Below are 18,215 nucleotides of genomic sequence, written 5' to 3' on the forward strand. Positions count from 1 at the left end.
TTTTTTTTTTAGAGATCAGGGTTTGATGGGGTGTTGAGGGTTTTAGGACTCATCAATGGTCGTAGTTTAGGGTTGGTGAGGGGATTTAAGACTCAGTTATGAGTAGAGGCTAGGGGTGGTGAAGAGCTTTTAGAGTTCATGGTGGAGTTTAGGGTGTTAAGGGATTTAAGGACTCAGCGATAGGTGAATTTAGCTGTGGAAAGTTTTACGGTTCAGAGATTAACATATTGTAGAAGTGGAGATGGTTTTTAAGGGTCATGGATGGGTGGTCTTTAAGGGCAGTAAGGGTTTTGTACGGATGGGTGGAGTTTGGAGGTGGTGAGGGGTGTTAAGAGCTCAAGGAAGGGTGGAGAATAGACAGAGAAAGGAGCTTTTAGGGTTCAGGACTGAGTGCAGTTTAAGGGAAGTGATGGGATTTATGGTTCCGGGATAGGTTGAGAATAGGTGTAGAAAGGGCTTTTAAGGTTCACGGAAGGGCAGAGTTTAGGGGCCTGGGATGGGTGGAGTTTAGGTATAGTAGGAATTTATTAGATTGCTGGGATTGAGAACAGGGGTAGAGAGGGTTTTTTAGGTTAGGAATGGGTGAAGGTTAGGTGTGGTAAAGGGGTCTTAAGGGATCTGATGCCGTCTAGGGATTGTAAGAGGTCCAAGATGGATGATGTTCAGGGGTGATGAGGAGTCAGCGAACTAAAAGCAGCTGAAGTGATTATATGGCAATATAAAAGATATACATCTGAAATAATGTCAGTTGAAGTAAATCACTGAAGTAAAAACCTCTAACAAAATTGTTTCTGAAAGTATGTACTGCAACCATTGCATTTACACCTTAAAAATAAGGTTGTAAAATCCAATTTAAAAAAACGAGAAAAAAACACATCCTATGAATTGGTTTCTTTGAAACAATATATGCCGTTCGTTCTGAAAATTTCCAGAAGACAGTTTGGGTGAAATAGTTTCTCAGCAATGGTGTTTCATGAAATTGTTGTTCTATGAGATCATAATACAACCGATTGGCCTAGAGCCCCATTGGTATTTGGATGGGATTGCAATTCTGTCCTCGGCATACACCTAGATTGCTTGACGTCCTCAGTGCTGCTCAACGCCACATATTTTCAGCATTGGCTGACCCACTGGTCCTTCGATAATACTTGGTGCCTTAAACATCTGACACAGCAGAGTTTTCCTTTCATTTCCTAGTCCACAAACTTCACTCATGCCACAGCCAGATTTGTTTGTTCTTCACCTCTTCGTACAACAGTAATCACTATACACAACCACCCGAGCTCTCTCTGACTATAGACCCCTGACCCTGAGGACTATGGAGTTGGCCTAGGAATGCCCATCATCTCTCATCCCCACATGGAAGCTCTAAGTCATAATGCTTGCGGACAGTCTTTCCTCAATTATTGCTCAAACACACAGATTCCATTTTCAGGAAAACATGGGGCCCTCTTACCCACTGATTGAGTGTGAATCTTTTAAAGCGTACACAAGAGGGCAGTGTATCAAAACCTCGGTGGGTGTTGCAGGGTGTTTGCTAGAGATGTCTCAGTGGCGGAAGCCTCCCTTCTATAGATGGAATAGGTTGTGGCAACTTCTGCAGATAAATTGGAAGCTCTCACTGCGGTGCAAGCTGATCTTTTGATGAAATGCTCCAATGTGATGTGTATGCCTCATACATCATCAGGACCCACAACAAAGGCGACAAACCTAGCCGCCTGCTGGGTAGGCTGGTTAAACCCTGCAATGCAGATTCTACCCCACTAGATATTTCTCTCCCTTCAGGTGGTACCGTCCTCACCCAACAAGTCATCAACTTCATCTTTCATATATATTACAGTGAGATTTACGCATCCCCACCACTGACATCAGATACTATGTTCAACTGTTTTGTCACTGACTTTCCTCTCCCCTACTTTTTTCTGATAGCATTAGACAAGTTAATTTACGACCCAAGAGATTAACTCTCTTCTGAAGGACCTACACCAAGGGAAGGTCCCAAGAGTGGACGCTGTGCTGGTTGAGTTCTATGCCCAGTTTTCTCATGCCCTGGCTCCTAAATTACAGTCACTCTAGCAAAGAATTTACACATCGGGTTCTCTCACTCATTACTTAACTCTGCACTCGGACATTTGTTGAAGCAGCACAAGGACCCGAAGGACCTAGCAGCATACAACCCTCTATCCATCTTAAACACCAATTAAAAGATATTTACTAAAATTCAGGTCCTTTACTCAGATATCTCATTAAGTTGAGGTAGGAATCTGGGCCACAACACATCTGTCAACCTCTGGCACATCAAAGACAAGTCTTCCGTTCAATTCCCCGATGCCGTTTGTACTGCACTAGACTTTAGATTCCTTGCATTGGAATTGTATGCACAGAGAGTTGTGACTGTTTGGCATAGATCACTGATGGAGGTAGTAGATTCCAACACTGTATTCCTCACCCACTGCTGGTGAAAAAACAGGCAAATGTAATTCTGCAAAGGCACCAGACATAGCCCTTTCACTACTAATATTCGCCATGCTGTTGGAACCTTTAGCAGCCCACCTCCATATTCAGGGAGCCAAAAGGGGGATACCAATAAGAGGACTGAACCATATGATATCATTATACGCGTATGATATCTTTTTGTATGTCTGGGATGTGAATATTGACTTATCCATCATAGCACAGGTGTTTCCTGATTTTGAGACTCTTTCAGGTCTTAAGGTGCACTGGGTTAAATCTAGGTATTTTTTTCTCTGCAACAAACCTACAGTCTCTCTCACTCACTGCAACTGCCAGTCGAAATGGTCACATTCAGACAGCTAGGAATCAACATTTACCACTCTCTCCTGCAGGTGTGCGTGACAGTAACTTGCGTAAAGCGAAGCAATCACTCCAATCTCAAATACCTTTCTGGGCCTCTTTTCCGCTTACAGTAATTGGAAGGGTGGCTTTAGTGAAAATGGTGGTCCTCCCGCGTCATCTTTATTATTTCACTAACCTTCCCTTCATCATCACATTTTCCCTTTTAAAAAACAAATAACTTGGGCCATATGTACAAAGTCATTTTTGCGGTCGAAAATGGCCCGGTTAACGATTCAGTAACATGCTACCAAATCACAATTTGTGTTTTGCAATTTTGTATTTGGAAGTGGCGTGTTTAGGGCATCCCTTCCAAACATCAAATTGCAGTGTTATGTATGAATGACCAAATCACGGTTGCAAAAGATTTATTTTTTAATGACACTTCAAAGATAGTGGTAACAATTCACCTTCCTCTTTGCAAATGCTGAAACAAATATTTTTTTATTTTTGCTCTCAAACAATGAAACGTTTCATTTTATGTTTTTTTCCTCTAAACATCTTGTTTTCCTTTAAGGAAAACGGGCTGCCATTCACAAAAAATATAGTTTATTAAAAAGCGATCACAGACACGGTGGTCTGCTGACCACAGCAGACCACCTATGATGGCTGTGGTTCCTAATGGGTCGCAAAGTGCAACCTATTTCATTATTATTCATAAGGAAGGTCGATTTGTGACCCACTAGGAATCTCTATTTCAGGCTTGTATATTCTTGTACAATAGGAATTGAGATTTCCTAACTGCGATTTGGTAAGAATCGAATTTAGGATATCATAATTACTATATTTTTTTACATATGGCCCTTGATTCTTCCCCAACAGTCTTACTTTGGGACCCTGGGTAATGCTCAGTAATCCTTGCTACACAAACTCCCAGGTGAGACACTTGCCCTCCCGGACGTAGAGTGCTATTACCTGGCAGCACAGCTGCAAAAGGTGGCAGCGCTTTATTTATGAGGCAGGGCCATCTGGGGCTAACTTTCAAGACCGATTGTTACATTACCTTCTGTTCCCCTCCACTCGTTTAGACCCCCAGGGTACAGGTTTACTCAGCACTGCAATGTCTCGTTTGACCAGAACGAACAGGATGACCAACACACAGATCCCCTTTGCCCCCACCATCCCTCTGGTGGTTCTACCTTCCAAAACAGGCTGATCTTGGCATACAGTTGGACTTTCCACAAATGGCAATTTATTCTTTAATGGCGAACTGCTAGACTTCCCATACATTGATGGCGGAGTATAATCTTCCGCCCGGCCAATTTCTTACCTATTAACACATCAAACAATCTTTTTCACACCCTCCATGAACTAATCCTGACTCATGAGGTTTACCAAACTCTCCACGTGGCAAGTACATGGGGTAAGCTTATCAGGTGGTTTAACAGGGCATTTTTGCAACAGATTCATAAATCCGAAGCTCCTCTTCAAAAGGGATTGCAGATAAACTTAGCTAAAACTTTTCATGACTTGGAATGGTCTAAAATATTGGACTACTCCCATAAAGTATCCGGAGCAGCCCGCCCCAAATACATTCAAATTAATATTCCTGATAGGGCCTATCTTACACCAGCTCAGATCAACATTTTCCAGGCTCTGCTGTGGGATGTCCCCGATGTACCTTCTTCTACACAGACCTTCACATGCTGTGGACCGGTACCCTGCTCTAGACTTACTGGTCCAGGGAACTACAACACTGACCACCACAGCTGGCCTCTCCATGACAACGTGACTGACAAAGTGCTCTTGGGTCTTCTTCCTCATCCTAGAGAGACCTGCAGTTAAGTTCCTAGCCCTCGCCCTGATTCTGGCTATGCAATCTATCCCAAAGCACTGAAAATAAGCGTGTGCTCCTACTATAGCTTTTAAAAGACTACAATAATACATGGAACAGTTATGAAGACATTTCCAAGCCTTGTTCTTAGGAATTAACTAGATTAAACATGGATTGGATAATTGCTATGAATAAAAAGCCTAAACATGTACATGTGATTCATGCTCATGTACATGTACATCAATAAAAACCATTTGACAAACAAGACCCAACAAATCACACATGCTACTTACGTTTTGGCAGGCTTTTTGATCTGTGCTTCGGTGTATCCAAGACCCGGCCTCCCATGAAAAGCAACCATCATATCTTTTTTTAATTTCTATTTAGGGAAAATCAAGAGAATGTTAAAAGAAATATTGCCATATAAAAAGGAACATAAACTACCACTGATTTCCCATCCAAATACTGGTTTCATATTTTGAAAGAATCATGCTCATAATACTCTCCGAATGCAGTTTCATCTTTCAGAGAAAACGTACCAACAGTTGGCTGTGAAAATAAATGTACAATATATTATTCCATAAACTAGATAAAACTTTACTTTCCTCAGTTTGGAAGCCCATTCCATCGGTCGTGATAATAAGCGGCCTGAGGACTTTAATGAAAGAATTCATGAAGTGAAGCCCACAGGGGGAAATCAAAAGTGATGGATGGAAATACTTGAATTAATGTTAGCCACTGGCAATTATTCTAGACTACCCCTTTTTAGGTTGAGCGTAAGCGTAGGACCTCTTGTATATTTTTAAGTATAATTCTTCTGTGGGCTCTCATCTATTTCATTTGTTAATTTAAGTGCCATTTAAAAATCCTTGCTTGCTAGTGGTTTGTCATGCCTCTGTCTTCCTTCTTCTGTGTGGGAGCAGGGACCAACTATGCTTTGTCCTGGTTATCTGGTCTGTAGGGGGAACTTTTTTTTTTTTTTACTTTGTTTCCTGCTCATGTTCAGGGACGCTTCCCTTTTCATTTGCAGAGCATTCTTGCTTTGAGTTTACCTTAGCTGTAAACATGGCTATAGATCAGGCTATCCTGATCACGTTTGCTTTTTGTGGAGCCCAGTGTGCCTGTCTGCAGTCCCTGGTGGTGGGTGGGAGGGCAGAGGCCCGCTTGTTTATTTAATTGTTTGTTAGTTAGGCAAACATGTATTCTGAGTCGCACTACGCCCCTTGCGTCTTATGTCACTACAGCGCTGTGCTGCCTTTAATGGTGAGAACCAAATTTGCCCCAATCAGCTTTTATTTCCCTCCACATTGCGGTAACAGCTATCCTATGTGCTGAGAAGCGTCAGAGATTGGAGAAATGCTCTATACAATTACATGTAACATAACATTTGACATGAGACCCTAGCGGGTGACCAGTCATGCTTTACAAGTATTTTGATTGATTGATTGATTGATTTGTACTCCAACGTTCTTACCTGACATGTTTGTCATGCCACCCCTTAGGTTTTTGATGCAGTCTTTCTCTGTGCTTAATGTTTTAAACCTTGGTGGGAGGAGTCATTCCACAAACTAACATTTTATTAACTTACATTAGAGTCTCCTAGAAATGCGCTTCGCCCTCCTACATTCATTGAAGCTGAACAACAGGCCTCAGCCCCGTGACCGCTTCTGTCTTTAATCAAGCACATGAGTGGGGGTGGGGGCATTTATCTCCCTGCATTCCAGCTCAGGGGCTTCTCGGCGCCAAGCGGAACAGATAAGTGCACATTAGTACAATTTTATTGGGGTAGTGCTTTTCTTTTGCTGGGATTTCATTTTCTCCGCTTAGTACAGGAAATAAATGCTGAAAGTTAATGGAGACATTTAATTGTCCTGTTCTTCCAGTGGTTGACGCAGAATCCAAACAGCATTAATTTGCAAGATGCTCAACTCAGTTTCTTAATTATTTGGTGAAGCGCCAGTGACCTTCGGCATGAAGGAAGTAAGGCGAGCACATTTAACAAGATATTTCTGAAGCCCGAGGGGCCTGGATTGGAATTCCCTAAGTTACACTCCGAGCTGCTTTGGCATTCCTGAATGTAGACCCCCTTCCTAGACAAGAATTACTGAGCTGCACCTGCCCAGGGTGCCTAAAGATACAGATGGAAGTGTGGGTCATGGAGGCATCAACCCACCATATCACCCTCTTGTGGATGAAGGTATCACAGTCTCATTGTTGGAATGCTGCATGGGGTGGGAGGGGTACCCTCAGTTTTGTCTTAAGGCTTTTTAAAAACAGAAGTCCAGCCATTGTTTTAAATTTAAAACCAGGCTGCCAGCCTTTCGCAAGTGACAGAGGGATGTGGTTGGGACAGATGATTGTGTAGGGGATGTGGGGTTAAGGATCTACCCCACGTTCTATTTGTGTGCCCGTTACTACATAGTGATTGACGCAGACTTATGCAACTTTTGGTTTTGGAGAGGCCAATTAAAAACGAAGGCAAAGATAAGATAGCCTGCAATGGCTGTTAATGTATTGTGTTGTAGTGTATGTTAAGGTTTCGTCATGCTTTATTTTAGTATTGTTATTCACAGGTTTTAACTATGTATTATTTTATTATTTTTTTCGTATTAGTTTTGTCTGACATTCGTGAAGATTCTTGTTTTGTTTAAATTTTCTTTCCCTAATCAACAATGTTTTTGATTGATTGCATCATTTCCAGGGGTGCCAAGGAGGATAGCACAGTGTTCCAGAAAGCTTTACTCAATAGGACATACTTGGGCACGTGTGATGGGAGCAGGGCACCGATTCATAATGGTTTTATCATAGAAATGAGATGCCACCTGAGTAGCCTCGCTAATATATCCAGCCCCAAGGACTGAAATGCAGTTCCCATGAGTTCTGAGCCTCCATTGCTCTTGTTTCCTGCCACGGCCTGCCCTCTTCACTGAGAAAGGTGGTATGTGAGCCTGTGCTCCACCCCGGCTCCTTACATCGCAGGAAGCATCTCTTAGCTCAAGAGGGTTGTGCGTCAGGGTATCGTTGTCAAACCTGACATAAATCTAGTTTTTGAAATATAATTTACACAAAAATCAACTTATTAGGTGTAGATATTCTGTTCATAACTCAGCATGGCGGTATGTTTATGGACGATATTTAGGACACTGTTGGACCCGGGCCTTTTTGCCGGGTCATCCCCAAACGTTTTGGCTCCTTCCTCCTATTTTTTTCTGACAAGATTTTGTTGGCTTTAGGACTCTGGGCACTTTAACACTGCTAACCAGTGCTAAAGTGCATGTGCATTCTGTCTAAATTGGATTGGTAATTGGTTTATCCATGTTTGGCATATCTGATTTACTAGTAAGTCCTTAGTAGAGTACAGTAGAGGTGCCCAGGGCCTGTAAATCAAAAGCTACTAGTGGGCCTGCAGCACTGATAGTGCTAACCACATGAGTAGCCCTGTAAACATGGCCCACTGCAGTGTCTGTGTGCAGTTTTAAACTGCCAATTTGACTTGGCAAGTGTACCCACTTGCCAGGCCCAAACCTTCCCTTTTACTACATGTAGGTCACCCCTATGGTAGGCTAGGTAGTCCCAGGGGCAGGGTGCAGTGTATGTTAAAGATGGGACAGGTACTGATGTGTTTTACATGTACTCATAGTGAAACACTGCCAGGCCTATTTCGTCCATAGCTTAACACAGGGACTGCCTTTAAATACCTTTTAAGTGCAGTCTACTATTGGGAGCAGATACAGATTTGGAGTTTGGGGTCTCTGAACTCACAATTTAAAAATACACCTTTTAGTGAAGTTAGTTTTTAGACTGTCAGTTTGAAAATGACACTTTTAGAAAGTGGGCATTTTCTTGCCTAACCATTCTATGCCTCTGCCTGCCTGTAGAATCCACCTCTGGGTCAGACTGATAGTTGGGCTGTTTGTGAATTCCCTCTATACAATGACACAAAGGTAGGTGGGGTGTAGCTGCATATTCTGATGAGTCTCCTGGGCTAGAGTGGAGAGGGAGGAGCTGACACCTGCACCTGAAAGGGCTGTGCCTGTCCTCACGCAATTAAGTATCCAACCCTCTGGTGTGTGTCTGGGGCCAGGCCTGGGCAAGGCAGGATCTTGTGAACAACAGAGACTTTCTTTTGAAGTTTGCCTACTTCAAAGGTAGAAAGGGGCATAAGTACTGGACCCAAAACCCCAGATGTTTAGATTACTTCTGGAACCAAGAGGAACCTCTGCCAAGGAGAAGAGCTGAGGAGCTGGAGGGGAAGTACTGCCCCTTTGCCTGTGAGTGTGCTTTGCTGGGTTGGCCTGCAGTTGCTGCTTCTGCCTTTGAGAGGACAAAGACTGGACTTTCCTGTGTTTTCTTGCTTGTAAAGCGCCTGAAAGGGCTTGGACTGAGCTTGCCCAGTGTTCCATAGTCTCAGGGCCAACAAAGACTTCCTCTACCAGCACCTGGACTCTCTGCTGAGACTCCTACCCTGTCAACTGGTGCCCAATCCAGTCTATGGGCCCTTGAGAGGAGAAACTGGTGGAACCAAGACTGAAATCCATGCACAGGAGCTGCATGGGAGAAAAATAGATGCTGCACCTGCTTCGCAGCTGGAAAAAAAAAATTGATGCACCACCTGCATCCTGGCTGGGAAACTGACGCAACAGCCGTATGCGGCTGCCATAATCGACGCATCACCCACGCAGTGCGGCTCTTCACCACTGTGCGCCCGACTTTCACACCCATCGTCGCTGGGCGTCAAAATCATCGTGAACCTGCGCAGACCCGAGGTTGCCCATCCGGAAATAGACACATTGCTCTTCTGCGGGAGAGAAAAACAACACATTGCCTACTCGACCGGAGAAGAAACGATGCACAGCTTCACTTGCGAGTAAGGATTAGACGCATCTCTGACTTTTCCGACGCACGCTCCCCCACGCGGCTTTATTTTTGATGCAATTACTTTAAAAATTCGTAACTCTTGCTTGTGTATGTTGGATTTTTGTCGTTTTTGTCTTGTTTGATTTAGATACATTTTGGCTATTTTTCTAAACTGGTGTTGTGTCCATTTTTCTAGTGTTTTCACTGTGTTACTGTGTGTGTTGGTATAAATACTTTACACATTGCCTCTGAGATAAGCCTGACTGCTTATGCCAAGCTACCAAGGGGGTGAGCAGGGGGTTATCCTACGTGTGTATCTCCCTTACCCTGACAAGAGTAAGGGTCACTGCTTGGACAGAGTGCATACTGACTGCTAACCAGAGACACCATTTCTAACAGACACGGTGAATATGTCAGAGGATATTGTACCCTGGAGCTGTATGCAGTGCTATCTGTGGGTGGTACAGTGTACACAGATCTCACACCATGCAAAGGTGTGTGTGATACCAGCTGAGCCCTGTGTGCTAGTGGAGCTCTCTCATGACCCCGATGTGGTCTAGGTTTCTGCCATCTGTGCCGGCTGCAAAGAACTGTTACTTTCCGGCCGTGAGATGGCCTGCGCTGCTGTCAGCTGAACCTCTGACACTGGTGTCGCTTCGGCATGACTCTGTGATAGCTTGTATTGGAGGCAGTCTGCCCTTCTCCATAGGGCAGGACAGCCTCTGCAAACCTCGCCTTCCTCCTCCCTGAGCTGCCAGCTGAGCCCTTTGCACCAGCCATTTAGTTATATGCAAGGCGAGCAGAATTACGTGGCAGAAAGGATCAAAATATGTGGCAGGGTTGACCAATTAATGTGGCAAAAAAGTCCAGCTATGCTTTTACAAAGCCAATAGCTCCAATTCAAGGAAATTCGAGACTTATTGCATTGCAAAATGTTTGTTTTAGTTAAGCTGTGCTGCTACAACAGCCTGGGATCACAGATATCCAAAGAAGTCTTTCCCCTGCTCCTCACCCCCACCTTAAACTGGCAGAGTCCTGCCCAAACTGCTAGGCTACGTCTCCTCTTAATGGATACAATCTCAATCTCTGGCATATTTTGGCCCTGACTTCTTGTGCCACAGAAAGTCAAGCTGTACCACAATGATGAGGCCAAGTAAAGCCAGGCCGTATGGGGAACGGATCTTCTCTTTCAGAGAAGAGCCAAGAAGTCTTTCATATGGGTCGGTCCCTGTCTGAAATAAAAGACTAACAGCCTGATTTTGAGTTTGGCGGATGCGGTTACTGCGTCACAAACATGTTGAATATCCCATCCACCATAATACAATTCCCATAGGAAATAATGAGATAAAAACGTGGCGGACCGGATATCTGTCATGCCTGTGACGGAGTATCGCAATTCGCCAAACTCTAAATTAGGTTCTCAGTCAGTTTAATTCAAGCATTTCATCATTACTTTGTTTTTCCCAATAACGTACATAACAGTCACATTAACGTATCTGTGTAATGAGGTGGGACATCAGTCCGAGATTCTTGAATGTTCCATAAACCACTACTATAAAATAAGTTCCTGTAGTAAATCATGCCACATGCTTTTAATAAACTGAAGGCAAAACATTTTTTCAAGTTACCTTTTTCAATGATGGCTGTCCATAAGACTTTTCATTTCCTGACACCAAGGATTCATGAACTAAAAGTTAAATGATAAAGACTCACTGTTACAAAACAAAGGCAGTTGTCAATTTTCTAAGCTATGAGCCATCATACAACTATCTGTGTGAACTTATGTTACATCCTGACAGTCTATTACTTCACATCCACTAATACACACACACTAGAACAATACAGAGCTATGAAGGCAATAAACATTACAACCACACAATGACTTAAAAACCATGGGCCTAGAGAAGTAATCTAGTCACAGGCCTCAAAGGGTGACCTGTTATTGGATGTCTTAAGTGTTTCTTAAGGCATGTGAAGCCTGGGAAACGCTTTTGGACAATAGTTTTGTGTTTTTCCACTCACAGGCTTTTTGCAGTTCCTCAAGTGTCCTTTTTTAAGCCTTTGGGCTGCTTTTAACCTACTGGAAGCAGAAATTTCTGTTGCTTAATTTGTGAAAGAATGAGCCCGGGGCCCAAAAATTATCCAGAAGCTTGCAGACAGTGCCCCCAAATGTCAAGGTTTCTAAATACCAAGGCTTTCTAGTCTTGATCCCACCTCATGTCTCTTTTACCTATCACTACCCTGCCTCTTTATCTCACTCTTGGTTTTTATTCTTGCTTTCAGCCTTTGTGACTGCTTTCCCCGTCTTTTCCTTCTCCCTTCTTTCCCATTTTTCTGCCTTTGTCTCGCTTGTTCTTGTCTAGGTTTGATGATACAGACTAAGTTCTGGGACCAAACAATGTGTCAGTGGGCCTCACCATAAACAACCAGCTCAAATTAAGCTATGGACATACCACCTTGCGCAAGACATGTTTCTAAAGTAGAACAAATGGTTTAAAGGAATAAGGGGTCTGTATGTAAACACAGCTCAGGATCAAAGGCACTGTGGAGCTTGAACAAAAAAAAACAGAAGCAAAAGAATACTTTCAACAAAGAAAAGTAAAGTAGGGAAGATTTTAGTGTCCAATCGAAGCTGCCACAATTAGCCATCTGTTGAAGAGACAAAAAAGGAGAGCGGTCCAAAACTGGGGGACAAAAAAATGGAAAAGGCTCCACCCCACAAGAAGAAGACTTCAAAAAAAGAAACAGAGAACAAAAGTAGAGTTTCAATGCAGAAAGTGAGAAAGAGAATGATATTGAGATGTTGAATTGATAAACATCGGCCTGCCCCATAAAAGGCTAGAAAAAACATCCTACACTGAATCTGCAGCATTAATAGAAGACAATGTACTGAACCCTTTGCATCAGGTGGACCCCAGTCCCCACAGGTAGCCCCTGGTAACAGATGTTCCCTTAGTCTAAACATAGAAAGAATCCCTGCTCCAACCACTAGAACTTGGAGATGAAGAAAATAAAAGTTCAACAGCCTCACTAATAGTAGCACAGAAATAATATAGTTCACCTGTTCCACAAAAGAACCAATTGTCAAACCACAAACTTAGCTCTTCACCTTGAAAACCTGGGATGGAGGGAAAGCCACCCTGCTGAGCTAAAATAAGTATTTTTATTTCTTTCTTTTTTAGTTGTTGAAAACCCTTCTTTTGGGATGGAAACATCCACTGCATTGTAAGCGAGTGCCCAACTGTACTCATATTTTGATCCCTGATGGCAATTTTTGTTGTCATTGGCAAACACAATCATGTATCTGCGCTATGACTTATGCCTATCTCACAGATTAAGGTCCTGTTGGACCTGGAGGGGTGCCCAAAGCTCTACCCTCATAGTGGTGAAAGGCTACTGTCTTTACCAGGAGTTAAGCATGCAGTGAGGCAGCATATCATGTAGTGATCAATAGGAGTGAACACGTCCTTTTTAACATATGTCACTGGAGTGAGGCTTACCAGCTAACTCATTCCTAAAATTCTGCTGAAATGTGCTTAAATCACCCTTGGCCTACATTAGTTTGGTGTGAAGTGCTGTGCAGTCAAGAGTGGTATCTTTGCTGGGTATATCTGTGCCTGGGAAGAGTACAATACAAGGATAATGCAGTACTGCTCTGCGCTGGATGTATGTATGTATGTTACAGTACCCGAGGATATAGTACTGTGCAGTGAGTGCAGGGTAAGTGTATTTGATGTGGTATGTGTACCTGTAAGTAGTACAATGCACGGAGGGTGCATATGCTGGAGGTGTGTGTGCCTATGAGTGGTACAATACATAAAGGATACTGTGCTAGGCGACAGTGCACGCATGTTAAATGCAGGTGCTTGATATATGTGTGCCTATGAGTGGTACATTGCATGGAGGATACAGTGCTGTGCAGTGCATGTATAATGTATACATGCTCTGGTTGCATGTGTGCCTGTGGAAAGTACAATGCAGGGAGGGTCTTGGGGTCCATTTTGGGAGACCCAGGACAGCATGGTGAAACATGGACATGAGGTAGGGAAATACCTCCAGACAGATTTGTGTATCGCTGTATTCCTGTAAGCTCGGTGGGACACACACTGGAGAGGGAAGAACCAGGCTTCCCCTGCACACTTCACATGGTGCTCTTTGATTCAGTGAGAGGTCACAAGGAAGGGGCCTGGGCACATCTCAGCAAGGAGATGGGGTGAAAAGAGAATCATAAAGATTAAGGCTGGGGGCCCTGAGCTAACCTTTTGATTGACAGATCAATGTGGCTGACATCCAGGTGTGAATTCTACTCACTCTCATGGTCTGTGGTCTGTGTTGAGTGACTATCAGCTTTGGCTTGGCAACATTTCTATTGTGACAGACTGCTTTTCAAGCGGAAGTAGAGGAGTGGACACTTCAAAAGAGGAAGAACTATTTGGAACTGGACTATAAGAAGGGGAGTTTCAGACCCTAAAAATTGACCTTTGCCAAGCAGCCAGATTAACTGTGTGAGGAGAAGAAGCTCTGCAAGTCTTCTGCCTGTTACTCGAAATGGGGTGGCCCAAGGCCCACAAGTCTTCCTTGTGGGTGAGGAGACACCACCCAGGGAATCAAAGGCCCACCTGTCTTGGGAGTCTGGAACACTAGCACTTGCATGCTTGCAAAGATCAGTGTGACCTGTGAAGAAGAGGAGAGCCTTGGAGGGTGCAAGGTCCAGTGGGGAGCACTGTTAAGTAGACTCCTAGTGCGAGGGGTGAGGAAATGGCTGCTGCACAAATCGGGTCATTGCCCCTTGTGCAGAACAGTGTTGGCAACTCCCGAATGTCAGGAGAAGGCGTTGTGAATTGTACCATACTTCACCCACTGAGCTGGAGCCCTGCATAGTGCAGAGTCGGCGACCCCATATGCCCGGAGGGGCCGCTGTGAGAAATCCTGCCATGAAATAAGGGCTGTAACATTGTGCAGTAGCAGGTGGCGACCCCGTATGCAAGGAGGGGGTCACTGTGAAGGACTTCACCGTGGCAATACGGCTGTAGTCCACAAACTGTTAGATATGGTGACAACTGTCTGCCAGATAGGTGATAGGGGGCATCAAGAACTGAGACCTGAACGGCTGGGTACCCCTGGAAATGTGAGGACGCACGTGGGAGCTCTTGCACACCATCACGCAGGTGAAGGACCCAAGACAGGATTGTCACAATCACCCCTACCAGGAGAGGAACTGGACCATCCACAGGAGGAGCTGTAGAGAGCCTCCGGTCGTTTCAGAAGCGTGACTGAGAATGAGACTCTGCACCCAAGCTGCAGCTGCTGTGAGGACCTGCAGACAAGATGCACTCAGGAACTCCAGACACTTTACAGGTAAAGCTGGTTTAGGGTATGTTGGCCCCGGGGGAGCTTGTTGCTAAGTAAGAGCAGGAGCACTAAAACACTAATGACTTTAAACTGGAGTCAAAGTGGACTCTTGAGAATCGTACTACTACTGGAACATACCTTAGATGTTACTAATAGTAAATGGCAAATAACCACTAATGCTAACGTGAGGGAGTGGGACAGGCAATCACCAAGAAAACACTAGAGCCCCGGACCTCAAGGAGGAGTGTGTAATTGTTTGTGAATTATGTATTTTTTGTCTTTGTGTGGTATGTGGTAGAAATAAAATATTGCTCCTTTTTCATATAAGTGAGTATCTGGCTAGATAACGATTTAGCACAAACCTGAGAGTCAAGTGTAGAAGGGATACTTGGCTCAATTACTCAGAATCCATACTATGTTGCGCCCCTCGGCATCAAAAGCAAAAGGCCTCAACAATAGCTAGGCTTAGTGACCTATGCTTGCCCCGGGGGCCTCTGAAAGGGGTTCTGACAGGTACATTACCACAGATGCGTCAGTGCAATTTACAGAACAAATTATGGAGTTAGAACTTTCAATTACATAGTAAAACAGCAGTAACGGAGAACAACCCACTATGCATTAAACTGCATGTAGAGGATGGTAGGAGTTTTTATGAACAGAGGAGTTTTGGTAGATTAGTGGAGAACACCAAAGGAGTGGGACAGGGGGGAGCCATGAAAGACAGGTAGAGGGAAGGAAAGGGATAGGGCATAGAGGTACAACATACAAAGGGGGGCTAAGGAAGGTAGGACAAGGGAGGTGAACGGAAGCACAAAGGGAGAATTGTAAACAAAAGAAAACTGCATCAATGTGATCTTATTTCATACAGCAATTGATATGTTTTCAGAATTTGCAGAATGTGAAAATCTTGGTATCACATTTCAGGTAAGAGGGCGTTCCACAGAAAGGTGGCTGCTATTGAGAAGGATTAGGAGGAGGCATTGTGAGTTTCAACTGGCATCTGTGTAGATCTTTGATTATGGCGGGTCCCCAGGCAGACTAGATATCTTTGAACAACATGCATGCCAATTTAAACTCAATTCTAACCTTGTAGGGGAGCCAGGGTATTTATTTTAGATAATTTTTTCTGGTGCCACACACTAGTCTGGCTGCTGAATACAGGATGACAGAGAGGAGAGAGTGTGGGTACTCCTGTAAGTGTAACACCACCACAATAATAATGAGTAGCACATGGACCACTGCATGAAATTCAGTAGGGAGCAAGACGGGTTCTTTTCTTAATCGAGCATTATGTAGCAAGCAATCGATCTGAAATGGCAATGACAGCGAGTGATCATCCCTTAAGCAGAGAGATAGACAACACGATGTAGTGGTCCATCGTATCAAAGGCAGAACAACAATTGAAAAGAACAAAGCCAGAAGCATGGTCAGCATTACACCTCAGTCTTAAATCATCCAATTCTGTGCCCAGTGATGTTTTTATTCCCAAGCCAGAAGAGTAGTCCACTTGCAAGATGTCCAGAGTGTTAAATGTTTCTAGATGGTTTAAAAACCAGTATACAAAATATTTTTCACATATTATAGTAGCCACTGTCAGAAGAGCGATAGTTTTATATTTTGATTGTCAGGCTTATTAGAGAGGGTTTCCTTTACAACAATTTATTAATGTGTGGAGGATACAAAACTGAAACCCATTACACACCAACAGGATGTAGCTGTCAAAACCAAAGCATGTTGTGTGCACAGCCTGCAGATGCTTTGAGTTGTACAACAGAGCTCAAGAAATAAAGCTCAACAAGTTACATGAAACAGTTACAAATGTATTTTATTGCCTTATCCTTTACTGCTAAAAATGTTGTGATTGTTTCAGATATCAGCATGAATTCTGAAACCAAAGGAGTTTGCTTTCAATTCAGCATCTCGGACGCCATTCACCAAATGTTCTAAAATCCACTGTCAGTCAATTCACTCTGTTCACGCTATTTAAGAAGGTAACATTTGTATTAAAACAACTGCATAACGCTTGGTACTTTCTGGGCTCTTTAATTTCTAGTTCTTCTACATTGGGCACAAAATCCAGCTGTCATACATCCTTCCCTCCTACTGAATGATCTCTGAGGACAGGCAGTATTCAGTGACACAAGCAGCACACTGACAACAAGGTTTATAAACCTTGCTGAAGCTTGAAAATCATTAAAGCCCTGTGTATCCTTTTAATATTAATGCAGGCTTAAATGATTTTTGCATTCCTTCTCTTGTGCTACAAAGATCCAAAGGTACTCTTTAATGACTGGCTAAATAACACATCAGTTAAGGAATATGTTACTTACCCCATAAGTATCTGTTTGCAGCTTGTAGTGCCGCAGATTCATATGTTTGCCAAACTCCTGCCATCTAGTGTTCGGCTCAGGCATTTGCAATTTGATTTTCTTGGAAGAAGTGTTTCGAGTCACAAGGTAATGTGAATTCGATAGTCGGTATTGCACATGCTTATCAGCTCCTTTATTAGATTGTTTTTCGGCTCATAGGGTGAACTTAGGACAGGAACAGTATAGTGTCAGAAAGGATGAGCATGCGAGTAAAGTTAAGATAAGGCTGATTGTTTAAGCAGGGAAGTGCAAATGCCAACAAGCAGAACTGGGGAGAAGGGTGTGTTCATATGAATCTACGGCACTACACACTAGGAACAGAGGTTACAGGCTAAGTAACACCTTATATTTGTAGAAAGTGTTGGTCGTAGATAGACAAGCTTAGCATGGACTGTAAATCAGTCCTCCCCAAACGCGGTGGTTAGCAAGTGGGTGACGTAGATATTTCAAAAAGTGTTTGTAATACAGACTGACCCACTCTAGCTTGTTGATTAGTGTTGGAAATGGCCATTTCTGCAGGGTCAACCCCAGACTTTTTGCCTTCCTTCTCCTCTTTTTCTGACCCTGTTTTTGTTAGCTTTAGGAGTCTGGGCACTTTACCACTGGTATCCAGTGCTAAAGTGCAGGTGCTCATTGGCTAAAACAAGGTAACATTGGCGTCTCCCTGATTGTCATATTTGATTTACTAATAAGTCCCTAGTAGGGCGCACAGTGTGCGCGCCCAGGGCCTGTAATTCAAATGCTACTAGTGGGCCTGAAGCACTGACTGTATCACTCACTCACTACAGTAGCCTTTCAAACTTGTCTCAAGCCTACCATTGCAGAGCCTGTGTGTGCAGTTTAAACTGGCATTTCAACCTGGCAAGTGTACCCACTTGCCAAGCTCAAACCTTCCTTTTTATTATGTGTAAGTCACCCCTACGGTAGGCCCTAGTTAGCCCCTATGGTAGGCCCTAGTTAGCCCCTAAGGCAGGGTGCAGTGTACTTAAAACGTTGGACAAGTACTTTTA

General features: G+C 43.6%; 1 protein-coding gene across 4 annotated transcripts in view; it reads right to left on the reverse strand.

The window, feature by feature from the left end:
* Nucleotides 1–18,215, reverse strand: part of LOC138287177 (uncharacterized) — a 228,397-nt gene that overhangs the window by 68,823 nt on the left and 141,359 nt on the right. For all 4 annotated transcript variants that reach the window (XM_069227542.1, XM_069227540.1, XM_069227545.1 and 1 more), the window contains 2 exons: nucleotides 11,113–11,171; nucleotides 4,921–5,006 (listed from right to left, as the gene is read on the reverse strand). In XM_069227542.1, coding sequence (XP_069083643.1) covers nucleotides 4,921–5,006; nucleotides 11,113–11,171 — 145 coding nt within the window. The remainder of the gene's footprint in view (nucleotides 1–4,920; nucleotides 5,007–11,112; nucleotides 11,172–18,215) is intronic.

The sequence above is a fragment of the Pleurodeles waltl genome, chromosome 1_1 (genome assembly GCF_031143425.1).
Source record: "Pleurodeles waltl isolate 20211129_DDA chromosome 1_1, aPleWal1.hap1.20221129, whole genome shotgun sequence".
NCBI classification, from domain to species: domain Eukaryota; kingdom Metazoa; phylum Chordata; class Amphibia; order Caudata; family Salamandridae; genus Pleurodeles; species Pleurodeles waltl.